Source organism: Emiliania huxleyi (genome assembly GCF_000372725.1).
Source record: "Emiliania huxleyi CCMP1516 unplaced genomic scaffold EMIHUscaffold_274, whole genome shotgun sequence".
In the NCBI taxonomy this organism is placed as follows: Eukaryota; Haptophyta; order Isochrysidales; family Noelaerhabdaceae; genus Emiliania; species Emiliania huxleyi.
In genome coordinates this window covers 48518-62523 of record NW_005199975.1, presented here as the reverse complement: position 1 = coordinate 62523, position 14006 = coordinate 48518, and the positions used below count along the sequence as shown (strand labels likewise).

The 14006-nt window shown below is 66.2% G+C and overlaps 2 protein-coding genes across 2 annotated transcripts; both read right to left on the bottom strand.

Moving 5' to 3' along the window:
* Positions 1–2156: 2156 nt before the first annotated feature.
* Positions 2157–6280, bottom strand: EMIHUDRAFT_557982 (putative sensory transduction histidine kinase). The gene is made up of 15 exons (XM_005776706.1): positions 5354–6280; positions 4776–5131; positions 4494–4568; positions 4197–4356; positions 4036–4073; positions 3902–3961; positions 3778–3815; positions 3399–3497; positions 3270–3322; positions 3074–3117; positions 2937–2995; positions 2758–2860; positions 2659–2684; positions 2466–2587; positions 2157–2387 (listed from the first exon to the last, which is right to left on the bottom strand). Exons 1-8 carry the CDS (start codon positions 6252–6254, stop codon positions 3416–3418), a joined length of 1710 nt encoding a protein of 569 aa, XP_005776763.1. The 5' UTR covers positions 6255–6280; the 3' UTR covers positions 2157–2387; positions 2466–2587; positions 2659–2684; positions 2758–2860; positions 2937–2995; positions 3074–3117; positions 3270–3322; positions 3399–3415.
* Positions 6281–12263: 5983 nt separating this feature from the next.
* Positions 12264–14006, bottom strand: EMIHUDRAFT_457782 (hypothetical protein; the record flags this gene model as incomplete). The annotated part of the gene is made up of 3 exons (XM_005776684.1): positions 12809–14006; positions 12455–12556; positions 12264–12360 (listed from the first exon to the last, which is right to left on the bottom strand). The coding sequence occupies exons 1-3, from the start codon at positions 13780–13782 to the stop codon at positions 12264–12266; spliced, it is 1173 nt and encodes a 390-aa protein (XP_005776741.1). The 5' UTR covers positions 13783–14006.

Below are 14006 nucleotides of genomic sequence, written 5' to 3'. Positions count from 1 at the left end.
AGTCAAAAGTTCTCTAGGTACATTTCTCCACACTCACACGCCTGGCTGTCCCCGTGAGCTACGCTCACGGCTCACGCATATCGGGCTTGCCTCCTACTTTAAACCGGAGCCTCCCCCTCCCGCTCGGTCTGTTATCTCCTTACTTTATCACGAGACGGCGTCGCCCACCGTCCAAGGACCGGCACGCCCCCCTCTTTGGGCCATTCCCTTGTCCAAAGTTCGAGTGATAGCCAAAGATACACTTGACTATACATTTCAAAGATACACCTTTATAACATCCCACCGGTGTATCTTCGAAGTGTATCTTCGAGTGTATCTTGAGTGTATCTCAGCGCCGGGCGCCCCAGGACCAGTTGCAGAGGACGCAGGTGGCCGGGTCCCACGAGTGCTGGCACTGGCCTGGCTGGGGCTCACCCACAGGGCCCACAGGGATGACTGGCTCCGAGGGCAAGGGGTGGTAGCCCATGGGGAGAGGGACTACCGGCACACACGGCACACCGGGACCCGTGAGAGGAGACTGTGGAGGCTGCGCCGGCGCGGGCGTGAGCGGCGGCCTCTGCGGCCGCCTGGCCTGCTTGCGCGCCTCCTTGGCCGCCCGCTCTACCGCCATATCCTACAGCCCAGGGAAGGAGGACTGAGCGCAGCCAGGATGGGTGCGGGCTCAGGAGCGCACCTCTGGGCGGCGGCGAGGCTTGCGAGCTGCAGGCGGCGGCAGCTCCGACCCGTACTCGTGGTAGTAGGCCAGCTTGGCGGCCGCCTCCTCGGCTGTCGCGCTGTTCGAGCCGGGCAGGTGGCGCTGAAACTTCTCGCCGACCGGCTTGAACTTGGCGCAAAAGGGGTTGTTGCGCTTCTTGCTGCCGCCTTGCACGATAACGTTCTCGAGCGACACCGGTGGCAGTGCCACCCAGGAGTGGTCGGGCGGTCTCCCGTCATGAAAGAGCCACCATGTGATCCGTATGATGGTTCCTGACAACCGCCTCAGTCAACTTTCGTCACAGTTCCCGCTCTGAGAGGAGCTGCGGGTCAGTTCGACAGCTGGAGCTGTGTCGCCGGCGTGCGGCGGCCTGCCTCCGGAGGTGCCTCTGAGGTGGACATTTTTTGGTCACCGTGAGAGAACGCGTTCGAATTTTAACTCCGGAACTTCAACTCTGCACGCGCACCGGCCAGGGCTACAATAGTGCCAGTGAGGCGGAGAGTGAGGCGGAGGTGAGGTGAGGCGGAGGCGCGAGTCGGAAGGCCGCGACCGTCAAGTGGTCCCGTCCTCATTTTCCTACAATCGCTGTGAACCCAGCCACGTACGGAGAATGCTCCGAAACCGAAAATTTGGGAGCGCTTAGCGCGTAGGACCGTAGGTGGAGGGCGGCTCGTTGTGCGAGTATATGGGCCACGATGTCTCAAATATGAGGGGTTTTGACTCCTACCGGCTCCTGACGCTATCCCTGGCAGCTCTAATGACCAGGATCAGTAGTGTTGTGATAGAGGTTGCCCATACTAGCGCAGGAGCTGCCACACTCGCCCGGACCGTCCCCTTCTGGGGCCGGTTCCGCAGCCCGCGAGAGCCGACAGCGGGGCCGTGCCGCGGGTGCCTACTGCCGAGTGCCACACACACTGCGCCGTCCCGCCATCACCTACAGGCTGTCTTGAGTGATGGCTGGGATGTCCAAACGCCACCATCTTGGCTCTTGCGACCTCAAACCCGCGAGCTGTATGGGTGGTCCTGACGTCGACAGACGCCCGATGACCACGGTGAAGCTGAGCCGTAACGAGTCGACAAGTCTCGTCTGAGCCCGTGGCGGTCGCCGGCTGAGTCGCCGTGCACGGGCCGGTACCTCAGGCGTCACCTCCGCAGCCTCAGGTCTCAAACTCCACCACCTCCGCCGGGACACCTTCGGTGGCACGCTCGGCGGCGACTTTGTGGCAGCCCCACAGCGAGCGCGGCATCGAGCCTACTCGGTCTGGTCGGTCGGCCGCACTCCCTGGGTGCCAGGGAGTGCGGCCGACACGCGAGCGGTGCTTCCTGGCGGCGCGCGCCGGCTGTGGGGCTGCCACAAACTCAAAACACGCTTTTTGGGACATTTTCGACGCTTTTGGCCCATATACTCGCACAACAAGCCGGGCGTGGGCCCGCGCCCCGCGCGGGGCAGACGTGCGCAGATACAAGGAAAAATCGCCTCCACAAAAGTCAAAACTGTATACGGCTCTCTAACGTACGTTGGAAACTCTGTGGAAAGACGGGCGAGTCAGAGCCTCCGCCTTCACTGCTTCCCTCCCCTGCTCCCCTGGCGCTGTGCGAGCGCCTCTAGCACTCCCCACCGGAGAGCAGCTCCGCCTGTGCAGCGAGGAGGCGCTGCATCTCCGAGCTCACACCCGCGAGCAGCGAATCGAGCCTGATCAATCGATAATCCACATGATCAATCATTATTTAGTTAGCTCACACCCCCCCTCTCGAGCAGCGACCCGACAGCCTGTCCGGAGGCAGCGCAGTTCCAGCGTCCGAGGCGGCACGCGCCGCACGCTCGAGCCGCAACGCCGCCTCCTGCGCCGCGCGGGCGCCCACGCACGCGCACGCGCCCTTGAGCGAGTGTGCCTGTCAACAGAAGTCCGAGACTCAACAAAAAGAAAGCGGTCAACGCAGCGCGCCCTTGGGCGAGTGCGCGCCTGCTCATACACCTCTCGCAAACTGCCTACGGGGGGAAAGCTCCGAGAAGGTTCCGAGAAGGTTCGCGCGGCTCGTCCTCCTCCTCCGCTGCTTGCTGCCTCGCGCGGCGGCGGCGGAGAGCTGCTGCAGCGAGGCGCCGCCGGGCGACGGGCCGGCGGTCTCCATCCGATAGAAGCCCTCCACTGCCACGCGCGCGCTCGCCTACTCTCAGCGGCACTCTCGGCTTTCCTCCGCTCCTCTCCGAGCCCCCTCCGCAGCTAGACGGGCGCGGGCTCGCCTCGCTTCCGCCGAGCATCGCCGCCACCGCGCCCAAATCGAGCACCGGGAGAGGGACGCCTACCCTCGCACAACCTCGGCGCGCCTCGGGCGGTCTCCGCTCGCCGTAAGGATCGGGGCACGCGGGGGAGGAGGCGCCTGGCGCGGCTGACGGCGAAGCGCCGCCGCCGGAGGGCAGCGGCCTGCGAGGAAGGTTCCGAGAAGGCTCCGAGAAGGCTCCGACAGCTCGCGGCCGCCGGACGGCAGCGGCCTCTGCGGCGCCGGGCCCGCGCCTCTAGGAAGTGTCTAGGAAGTGTCTAGGAGGTGTCTAGGAGGTGTCTAGGAAGTGCCACACCTCCTCCCCTGCCCTTGCTGGAGCGCGTCCACGAGCTTCGGCAGCGAGACCGGCTTGCAGAGTACGCCTGACCTCTGGCGCGACGGCGGTGAGGGGCGCGGGTTCACAGCCCGGGCGGCGAGAGATCGGCGTGCAGAGCTCGCCGTTCATGCCGGCGGAGAGACAGTCGCGCTGGCACGCCGCGTCGGAGCCGTTAGCGGAGAGCGCGATGATGCGCACGGGCGGCGCCTTAACGGAGGGGCCATGACTCTCAGCCACTCTTCGTAGTCTCGGGGCGGTGATGCGTACGGGCGGCGCCGGCACGCGAGTCGCTTCCCACCGCCGGATCCTGTTCATGGAGAGGTTAGCCGAGGTTAGCCGAGGTTAGCCGAGATTAGCCGAGGTTAGCCGGATCCTGCTCATGGAGAGCAGCCGGTGACTCGTCATCATTCTTGGGCAACGTGCCGCCTCCAGACCCGCGGGTACCGGTATGTTGGAGCAATACTAAGAGAGTGTCTAACCACGGTGCCTGCGCGTGCACTCGATCCCGTCCATGAAGGGCATCAGCACGTCCATCAGCACCTACTCTCCGGCCCAATCTCGGGTCATCTCGGGTCATCTCGGGTCATCTCGGGTCATCTCCCCCCCCTCAGCACGTCCATGAGCACCAAAGCGATGTCGGGCGCGTCGGGAGACGTGATCAAGTCGAGCGCCTAACACCTCGGGTCAACCTCGGCTGGACCTCGGCTGATCTCGGGCGATCTCGTCGGGCGAAAGGAAGAAGCGCCTCGACTCCGTTCGCCGCCAGCAGCACCTCGCTGACGCCTAGTGTGCAGCCGCTCGCTGACGCCAGCCAACAACATCGCTAGTCGAGGTCTAGGGCCGCAGCTCCTTGGGTAATCTCGGGTAATCTCGGGTGATCTCGGCTAATCTCGGCTAATCTCGTGCCGGCGGCGCGCAGCAGCTCCTCGGTCAGCTGGAGGATGAAGACGTTGTCCTCGGCGATGAGGACGGCGCCAGCGACCGGCGCCCGCGCCTCGCGCCGCACCGCGCTTGGCGAGGCGGCGTGCGAGGCGGGAAGCGTGGTTGGCTCGTACGGCAGGTCAACCTGATGAAAACGTTCATTAGTTCATTAGTTCATTAATTACGCGTGGTTGGCTCGTACAGCAAGTCGACCTGTTCACGGCCAGAAGTGTGAAGAGACGCTGTCCGCAGCGTGCAGTTGGCTCGTGCGGACAGGTCGACCCAGAAGACAGCGCCGCTGCCCGCTTGAAGGTTGGGCTGGTAGCCGACGGAACCGCCGAGGGCGGCGGCGAGCTGCTGCACGTGGTAGAGGCCGAGGCCTGTTTAATTAGTCAATTAGTTACTTAATTAATTAATTAAAAGCTGTTGCACGTGGTAGAGGCCGAGGCCTGTTTAATTAGTCAATTAGTTACTTAATTAATTAATTAAAAGCTGCTGCACGTGGTAGAGGCCGAGGCCTGTTTAATTAGTCAATTAGTTACTTAATTAGTTAATTAAGAGCTGCTGCACGTGGTAGAGGCCGAGGCCAGTGCCGGACTGCCAGCGCGACGCCTGCCGGAAGGGCTGCCAGAGCTGCTTCTCGACGGCGGAGGAGAGGCCGATGCCCGTGTCGGCGACGAGGAGCCGCAGCCGGCCTTGCACGAGGTGCGCCGAGAGGGAGACGAGGCCTTGGCGAGTCGACTTGAAGGCGTTGGAGGCGAAGTTGATGAAGATCATGAAGACCCAAGACCCGTCGGTGAGCACTGCCTCTGCGACCTCGTCGCCCACGCTGTACTCGACGCGCACCTCGTCCCGGTGCGGCATGTAGCGGACCAGGGCGGGCAGCTTCCGCTGCACGATCTCCCGCAGCGAGACGGGGCCTTAAATCAATTAACAATTCTTTATGCATTTAATTATTCGGTTCTGTATCTCCCGCAGCGAGACGGGGCCTTAAATCAATTAACAATTCTTTATGCATTTAATTATTCGGTTCTGTATCTCCCGCAGCGAGACGGGGCCTTAAATCAATTAACAATTCTTTATGTATTTAATTATTCGGTTCTGTATCTCCCGCAGCGAGACGGGGCCTTAAATCAATTAACAATTCTTTATGTATTTAATTATTCGGTTCTGTATCTCCCGCAGCGAGACGGGGCCCCGCTCGGGCGTCAGCCTCTCCCCGTGCTGCAGCTTGCCCACGTCGACCGCCTTGCGCTTGAGCGCGCTCATCACCTCGAGGGCGGCCTGCATGCCCGACAGCAGGGGCAGCACCCGGGCGGGCACCGGAGATGTGCCCTCGGGCTTGGCCTCTGCGCGCATCGCCTCTTCGATCTGCTGCGTCGCCATCTGCAGCGCGGAGATCGGCGTGCCAAAGTCATGCGACAGCGCGGCGATGTACCGCTCCTGCGCCCGGCCCTGCGCCTCTGCCTCACGCGAGGTGCGGTCGAGGGAGTGGAAGACGGCGACCGAGGCCGCGAGGTCGAGCAGCCAGAGGGAGAGCAGCGCCGTGTTGGACGGCCACGGAGGCAGCAGCGCGAAGAGGAGGCCGGGCGGACCGATCGAGCCGAGGATCATGCCGTAGAACGCTGGGCGCGGCATCAGGATGACCGACGAGAGGAAGGGCAGCGTCATCGTCATGACGAGGTAGAAGCCAAACGCGTCAAACCAGACCGCCGCGTACGCCTCCACGCTCGTGCTCCCCGCCACGAGCCTCTCGTGCTCGAGCCAGGTGCAGTAGACTTCCGAGTAGGGCCCGACCGTCGCCGCCGTCCAGAGAGACGCTACGCGGAGGGTCCTGGAGCAGGTCGTCTTTGCGAGGTGGGCGAAAATCACGAGAGGGATGAGGAGCAGCCGCGCGTTGGCGGAGATGTCAAACTCCGCTCCATGCTGCACGCTGTGCCGCGCAATCGCGCAGATGCAGATAGCGATTATTACGGCGCCTCCCTCCCACAGTCTCGCCGCCGCACCAGTAACGTCGTGGCTGACCCGCTTCGAGGCAGACATGCTTATTCGACGGTTAATGAAATAAAAAAGAATTTAAAGAAGCAACTCTCTCTCACAGCAGACAGGCTCGACACAGGTGCGAACTGGCGCGTGCTAGTACTATCACCGGCACACCACCGGAGCCGCCTAAGCGACTCCGTTAAGAACGGCAATGCACTTAGCTCCGTGCACAATGCCGCTGTCCCCGCACGCCAGCTCGTTCACCGTCTGCCACGCCACGGCGGTGTGGAGAACGACAGACAAGCGCTGCATCTGCAGCCCGTGCCAGTTCTTGGTGGTCACATAAAAAAGAATTTTACAACGAAACTCCCTCGCACGACACTGGGCACAGGACTGGGCACGGGACTGGCTCGCACTGGCACTAACACAGGTACACCACGGGAGCCGCCTAAGCGACTCCTGCGAGGGTGGCGAGGCACTTAGCTCCGTGCACCCGCCCACCCCCGCCACAGGCAAGCTCATTCACAATCTGCTCTGCGATTGCCGTGTGAAGAACGACTGAGATGCGCTGCTTCTGCAGCCCCAGCCAGGCCCGGACTGGACACCAACGCGGTATGGATGGACGCGAGACAGATGATGACGACACGCTCGAGCGACACACAGACACAAAAGCTCGCAGGACACACAGCCAGGTTGGCTGCCACACACCCTGAGTGGACGTCCACATCACTCAAGGTCACGTTCCCCCTGCCGCGCCCCCCAGCACCCGCGGTGCCAAGGGACAAACAACAGCAAACAAACACAGACAGGCGACACCGCGTACCCCGAGGGCCCCGCTCGTTCCCTCGCATAGCGGCCACTCTTCGGATCGCTGGTCGAACGACCCGCGGGATGCCCCGCGCGCCTGACCCAGGCGCGGAAAACGAATCTGCGAGGCGAGGCCGCTCACGCGGCCCGATGGGGAGGAGTGGGGCGGACTACGGGGATCGGCTCCTTACACAGCCCTTCCTTGCAGCCGCCGGCTGCACCCCGGGATGAACCCGGACCGATCCCATTGTTCAGCACCGCGACGGCGAGCCGCCGCGGGCCCACAGAAGGGCTGGGAGCCGCGGCACTAGACCGCGCCGCCAGCGGGGCGAGAGCACCAGCCCACAACCTGCCGACATGGCAGTTGCGATGGCGCTTTCACAACACACACAGCGTAGGTAGGTAGGTAGAAAGGTGAAGAACAGCCAGGCTCGGACACGCGCAGACCCCTATCTGGTAGGAGCCGGAACCCAGTGCCTTCTCACATTCCACTCCTCGACACCCGCCCAATGGCGAGCTCGTTCCTCGCCTCTGCCCACGAGCGCGCCTTGGACGCCGCCGCGCTAAGCGCCTCATCGCCACCGCCACCGCTCCAGCTCCCAGCGGACCTCATCCGCCTCGTCGCGTGCGCCTGCCGCGGGCCCGAGGCTCTGCGCTGGTGCGCCGTCTGCCGCGAGCACCACGCCTGCCGGCCGCCGCTTCGCTTTCTCATAATCGACGACTATCCCGCCATCGAGATGCACTCGGGGCCGGCACGCGTTGCGCTCGCCTTCAACCGCAGTAGATTGCCGCGCCCGAATGCCGATTGGGTCGAGGCGGCGTCTTGCGAGGCGTCTGGCCGGGCGACCGAGTCTTCGCTGAGCGGGATGTCCGCAGTGATGGCGTGCGAAGGCGCAGGTGGCAACGCCGTTTCCGTCCTTTGCTTCGTTCGAGCCGTGTAGGGAGCCGTTCCGGGACTCTTCCCGCAGGCGGCGACGCGCTGCGACTCCATCTCCGGCCAGCGGACGGGCGCGCGTGCTCGGGCGGATGCAGGGACGTGTCCGCGACATGACCACTGCACGTCGTCGACACCTGCGCCACATAGGTGTGTGCATTGCCTGGTCGGTCGGATGGGCGCGGTCCACGCGTGCGAGGTGACGCACCTCTCGCTGCAAACCTTCAACAACCTCGAGGAGGGCGTGCAGGCGCCGCCTGGGCCCATTCCTAGAGGACGAGCCTGGAACGAGTCGTTCAGCGGCGAGGCCGAGTCTGCAGGCCGTCTCGACGCGGCACGGGGCTTTGCTGACCTCCTTGCGGGTGGTCGAGGTGCTGCACGCCGAGGTGGCGCTGCACGGGTGCGGAGGCATGCTCCAGCAGGCAAACTCCGCCTCGCTCTCCCACACGCCACTGACTGGCGAAGACTCACCTCGAGACTTGCTCCTCGGCAGGCGGACAGCTTAATTGTTTAATTAATCAATTTTTAATTTAGACCTGCTCCTCGGCAGGCGGACAGGTTTGGCGTGTGCAATGAAGTGTGCAGTGAAGGCCACGTCGCCCAGCCGGGGGGGGGCTGCCTCGTCCACGACATGTCCACGACACTGCCTGCGACGCGTCCGTAGGCTCCTTCCGGGCGATGGCCCGTCGGCGCCTCCTCGAGAACACCGCCGCCACCGTGCGCACGCTCAGCTTGCTCGACACGACGCCGAGCCTGAACGTGCACGCGGACTTAGTGCCGCTGCTGCGCCTGCTCGGGCCTCGGCTGCACTACCTCTCCCTCCTCGCCGTCCCTTGCCTCGCGCACGCGAGCAGAGGCGAGTGCCACCTCGAGACCTCGCTAGGGCCGGAGCCTTCCCTCGACCTTCTCGGAAGCTTCTCGGAGCCGTCCTCCAACAGGCGTCTGCTACCTCGAGCCGCGGGAGGAGTCGTTGCGGCCGGCGGACGGGCTCGACGCCGACCTGAGCAGCTACGAGGCGGAGATGGAGACCGAGATGCTGCGCAACGCCGCGGACGGCCTCTGCATCGCCCTCCTCGAGCCGGCGAGGGCGCTCGCGCACGCGGCCGACGCAGGGGCGCCGCCGGTCCACGCGCGGGGTGTCGTCGACCTCGCCGCCGTGGCCGCGCGCGGTGCGAGGGTAAGGGCGGCGCTCGCCGAGCCGCACTGGCTGAGGTGAGAGCTCTGGGCGGGCGCGGGGCCCCCGGAGGCACCGTGCGCCGCGCAGCAGGGCGCGGAAACGGGGCTCCGGCTCTATTAGTCTCTATTAGCACCAACTTCCCGAGTGATCACGGTTGATCAGAGGGCAGATTTGGAGAGATCTCGAAGAGTACACACAGATAGACCCTCCCATCATCAGAAACTCCAACCTGATCGGTCGTACTGACCGCCGACAGATCACTCCAGACAGGCCGATGGCCGACGAGCGACGTCTGCTCTCTGCACGCGGCCGCTTTTTTCGAGTTTTGTTGTATTCTTTGTGCGGCGGAGAACTCGTTTTTCTTCTTTTTCAGAACTCCGCCGTGAGAGCCACAGAGGCAGCTGCACAGAGGAGAGTGTGAGTGTGTGTGACGAGGGCGGCCTCGAGAATGCCCTCTCGGCAGGCCTCCTTTGACCAGGGCAACGGCAAGGAGGCGGTCCTGCAGGCGTCGCTCGACTCGGTCGTCGGGCTGCTCAAGGCGTCCGAGGCGCAGAGCGAGCGGCTCGCGCGCGCGTTTGGCGAGGCGAGGGCGGAGCACCAGGCGGAGATTGGGGCGTGGGCCGCCTCGCTCGCCGAGGCGGAGGCCGCCGCCGCCGCCGACGCGCGAGCGCTCTCCGCCGCGGTGAGCGCTCGTGCCGCGTCCGAGGCGGAGTGTGCCTCTGCGGTGGAGGCGCTCGGCGTGGCGGAGTCGCGGGCGGCTGCGGCGGAGGCGGCCGAGGCGGAGGCGGCGGCGGCGGCGGCGGCGGCGGTCGAGTCCTCCAGCCAGGCGGCTGCAGAGGCGGCCGCTCTGACTCGGGCTGCTGCCGAGGCGAGGCGGGCGGTCGAGGCGGCGGAGGCGGAGTCGGAGTCGGCGGCGGCGAGGGCGGCGGCGGCGGACGCAAGCGGCGCGGAGCTGGCGAGCGAGGCGGAGCAGCTGCGCCAGCGGGCGGCGGCGGCGGAGGAGGCGCGGGCTGCCGACGTGGCTGCGCAGGAGGAGTTGCAGCGGCGGGCCGGCACTGTGTTTGAAAGGAGCTAACCTCATGAGTGCAGTGAGTTGCAGGAGGAGTCGCGCCGGCTGGTCGGCGCGGAGCGGCAGCGGGTGGCGGGGATGATCTACAAGGAGGCGCTGCAGGCGAGGACCCTCGGGGAGGGGTGCAGGGGCCAGGAACCTTCCAGGGAACCTTCCAGGAACCTTCTAGGCGAGGACCCTCGAGGAGCAGGCGGCGCAGCTCGAGACGCTGACCGCCCAGCTGGGCGAGGCGCAGGCGGCGGCGGCGGGGCGGGACGAGGCGATCGCGCAGCGGCGAGCCCCGAGCCTGGCGGCTGCCGGCGTGAACATGTGCATGCACATGTCTGCGACGTGTCCAGTCTGTTGCAGGCGAGCGATGGAGGAGAGCTTGGCGGCGCTGTCGGAGAGCCGGGCGAGAGACATGGACAAGATTCTCGCCCTCGACGAGCTGCTCGGCGAGGGCCACACCTCTCGGCTCTCTCTCTCAGCTGTTCTCGGCTGTCTCTCGGCTGTCTCTCAGCCGTTCTCGGCTGTCTCTCGGCTGTCTCTCGGCTGTCTCTCGGCTGTCTCTCGGCTGTCTCTCGGCTGTCTCTGGGCTGTCTCTCGGCTGCCTCTCGGCTGCCTCTCGGCTGCCCCTCGGCTGTCTCTCGGCGAGCAGCTCGGTGAGGGTCAGACGGGCTACACCCCTCGTGGCACAGCCATCCTCTGTCAGCCAGCCTCCTCCTCGCAGGCGAGGAGCAGCAGCGGGCGCAGGAGGCGGCAGCCACGATTGGCAGCTGTCACGAGGCGCTGGACGAGAAGGTGCGAGCAGCGCCCTCTTCACACCTCTCTGCTGTGTACAGGCAGCCTGCAGGAGGCGCTCGTCGCGAGGGTGGCGTGCGAGGCGGCGGTGCCGCGCCCGCTTGTGAACAGCGTCTCTCCACAGGTCCGGAGCTGTGAACAGGTGGCGCGCGAGGCGGCGGCAGAGGAGCGGGCGCGCCGCGCCGAGGCGGAGTACGAGGCCCTCCGCTCCCAGTTCCGCGAGGAGCGGCTGCAGCCTCCCCCCTCCCCCCCTCCCGCCCCCCCCCTTCTCCCTCTCCCTCTCCCTCCCTCCCTCCCCTCCGAGCGAGCCGCCCCTCTTCACACGCGCAGCTGCGAAGTCAGGTGCGGCTGCAGCTCTCCCGCACGTCGCGCGAGTCGGAGAGGCTGTCGGAGGAGCGGGCGCAGTCGGACGCGCTGCGACGCTCCGCCGCGGCCGCCAACCCGACCGCGGCAGTGCAGACAGAGTGGATTTCCATGATCTTGCCGCTGCCCACGCCTCAGAAGAAGTGATTCCTGTGTGATCGCTCGAGAGGGCCAGGGCGTAATAATAAGAGACCGCAGCTGGGTTGTTGATGTTGTGGGGCTGTCGGAGCTGGTGTGCGGCGCCTGGGTATTTTGGCTATAACTACACTGGCACTGCACAGTGCACACACACTATCACTAAGAGGTAAATAATCCACAGGCTATTTCGGGCGGTCCCACCCGGCACCCCCCCAGGCTAAGGCCTACTGTAAGGCTAAGCTCTTCGCTGGGGCGCACTGGGGGGAAGGAGGCCCCGGCCAGCGGCCAGCCTTGAGGGAGTCGCGGACGGCGGAGGAGGAGTGATAACGGAGGCAACGCACCAGGGACAGTAGGGGCAACCTCTGGAGTTCCAAGATCTCTGCCGTCGGCTGTCTAATAAATAGATGATGCGGACCCCTCTCCTCAAGGTAGAAAGATGGGTAGTGGGAGGCAAGCAGGAGGCTTCGGCGTCGTCAGTGGTGAGATCCTCCCGTCAGGCCGCCTCCTCTTGATCGCAGCGCACGACAAAGGTGAGCCCGTCGTGGGAAAACGTGGCCACAAAGAGCGAGTCGCCGAGGGCCAGGTTGGGGGTCGTCTCGAGCGGCGCGACGACGCAAGCAGGGTGGGGAGGGGAGGGCGATCCCCCTGGCGGTGGCGGCGGCGGCAGAGACGAGGGCGAGGACGACGGTGGCGGCGGCTGTGGTGAGGGCGGTGGCGGCGAGGGTGGTGGCGGCGGCGAGGGTGGCGGTGGCGACGCGGCTGTCGGAGGGGAGGGCGCGGCTTGGCGGTCGCCCGCCCAGATCAGGTCCCTGTCGTGCCCGCAGCCTGTGCCGCGAGCGCAGTCGGCGAGAAGCTCGGCGGCGGAGCAAAGCCGTGCTTGTGCACCGGCGCAGATGGCCTCCGCCTCGGCCAGGCTCTTGCTGTGGTGGCAGCGGTCCATCCCAGGCCCGTCGGACTCTGTCCACGGGCAGCTGTCGCTTCGCTGCCTCCACCCTCCAATTGCGGTGTCGGAGCAGCAGCGCACCTCGTGCAGCTCGGCCGGGTCCGCCCACCGCGGGCTCTCGGGGCAGATGCCGGCCCGGCCGCACTCGAGCCTTGCAGGGCCAGACAGGGGCGAGGGCGATTGCGACGGCGGCGACGGCGGCGGCGGCGGCGGCGGCGGCGGCGGTGACGGTGATGGCGAGGGTGAGGGTGAGGGTGACGGCGAAGGCGCCGGCGCCGGCGAGGGTGGCGGCGACGATGAGGCCGGTGGGGGCGAGGCGTCGCCCTCCCCAGGCGGCGGCCCGGGGGCTGCGACCTCCCCTAGCGATCGGAGCACCGCGCCGGTGGCGGCCACCTCTCCGCACATGGTTGCGGTGGCGATGGCGACCCAAGAGCCAGAGTAGTAGTCGTTCACGGGCATGCCCTGGATCTTGACCCCAAGGTCGTCCAGCGCGGCCTGTTGCAGGCTCGGGTCGAGCCCGCCCGCGGGTACGAGCAGCGACGTCGTAACCGGCCCGGCCATGAAGCCGATCCACTGCCAGTCGGAGAGGACGGAGCTGATCCAGCAGCCGCTGCTCAGCTGGTAGTCCGTCCTCACCGCCTCCTCGACCTCGGCCGCCATCGGGCGGAGGAAGGAGGCGGCCTCCGCGCTGCCGTACCAGAGAGCGTCCACGCCGACGCGCCACGCAGTCCGAGACGCCTCGGCGCCAAACTCTGCCGGCTCGGTGCCGCTCCCGCCGCAGCCGGGCGTCCCCGGCGCCCCCACGTCGTCGTTGCCGTCTGCCGGAACCCACCAGTTCGGCACGAGCCCGCTCGCGTCGCACTGCGCCTCGCGAAGCAGCGCGTGGCTCGTCTCGACGAGCGAGTCCCAGACGGGCGCGAGGTCGGCCCCCTCCGAGGCGGTGGCGCCGTAGCTCGCCGCGAAGGAGAGCATGTAGTCGCGAAAGGCGCGGTAGTGGCCCGGCGCGTGATAGCTGGGGTTGTTGCAGTCCCATCCTCCCCAGCACGAGCCGAGCTTGAGCATGCGCAGGGGGCGGCCGTTGCTGGACAGGAGGGTCGGGTGGTCGACCGAGAGGTGCTGCAGGAAAGCGCGGCAGCTCTGGTACGCCCACTGTGCAACCTCGCCCCACCAGGGCGGGCGCGGGGCCTCACTCTGCGTCGCCAGCACGAGCAGAAGCATGCCGAGGATCGCGTCCTCGTCTCCGTCGGGCGCTGAGCCGGTGCCAACCTCCTGCGTGACCGCGTCGTCAAACTTCCATGACGGGAGGCACTCGTGCGACTCGTCCTCGCCGCAGAAGTGGCTCTCCTGGCACGAGTCGGAGACAGTCCGCTCGCACATCAGCCGCCAGCCTCGGAAGAGCTCGTACGCCTCCGCCACCACCGTCACCCTCGCGGCGTGCTCTGCCGGCAGCGCCGCCGCGAGCGTGCCCGCCAGGAATAGCCCGTATCCCTGCCCCTCGGAGACCACCCCGCCCGCCGCGCCGCCCGCGCTGTGGACGACACGAGCCGTCCGCGATCCGTCGACGTAGAGCTCGAGCGTGGTCAGCGTCGCCACAAAGTCCG

Excerpts from the sequence above, each read along its gene's own strand:
- EMIHUDRAFT_557982 (XM_005776706.1), bottom strand. The coding sequence starts at position 6,254 with ATGTCTGCCTCGAAGCGGGTCAGCCACGACGTTACTGGTGCGGCGGCG. Across the intron at positions 3,816-3,901 it reads CTTTGGTGCTCATGGACGTG|CTGATGCCCTTCATGGACGG; the intron begins CTGAGGGGGGGG and ends CTGATGGACGTG. Across the intron at positions 3,498-3,777 it reads GGGATCGAGTGCACGCGCAG|GCGCCGCCCGTGCGCATCAT; the intron begins GCACCGTGGTTA and ends CCCTCCGTTAAG.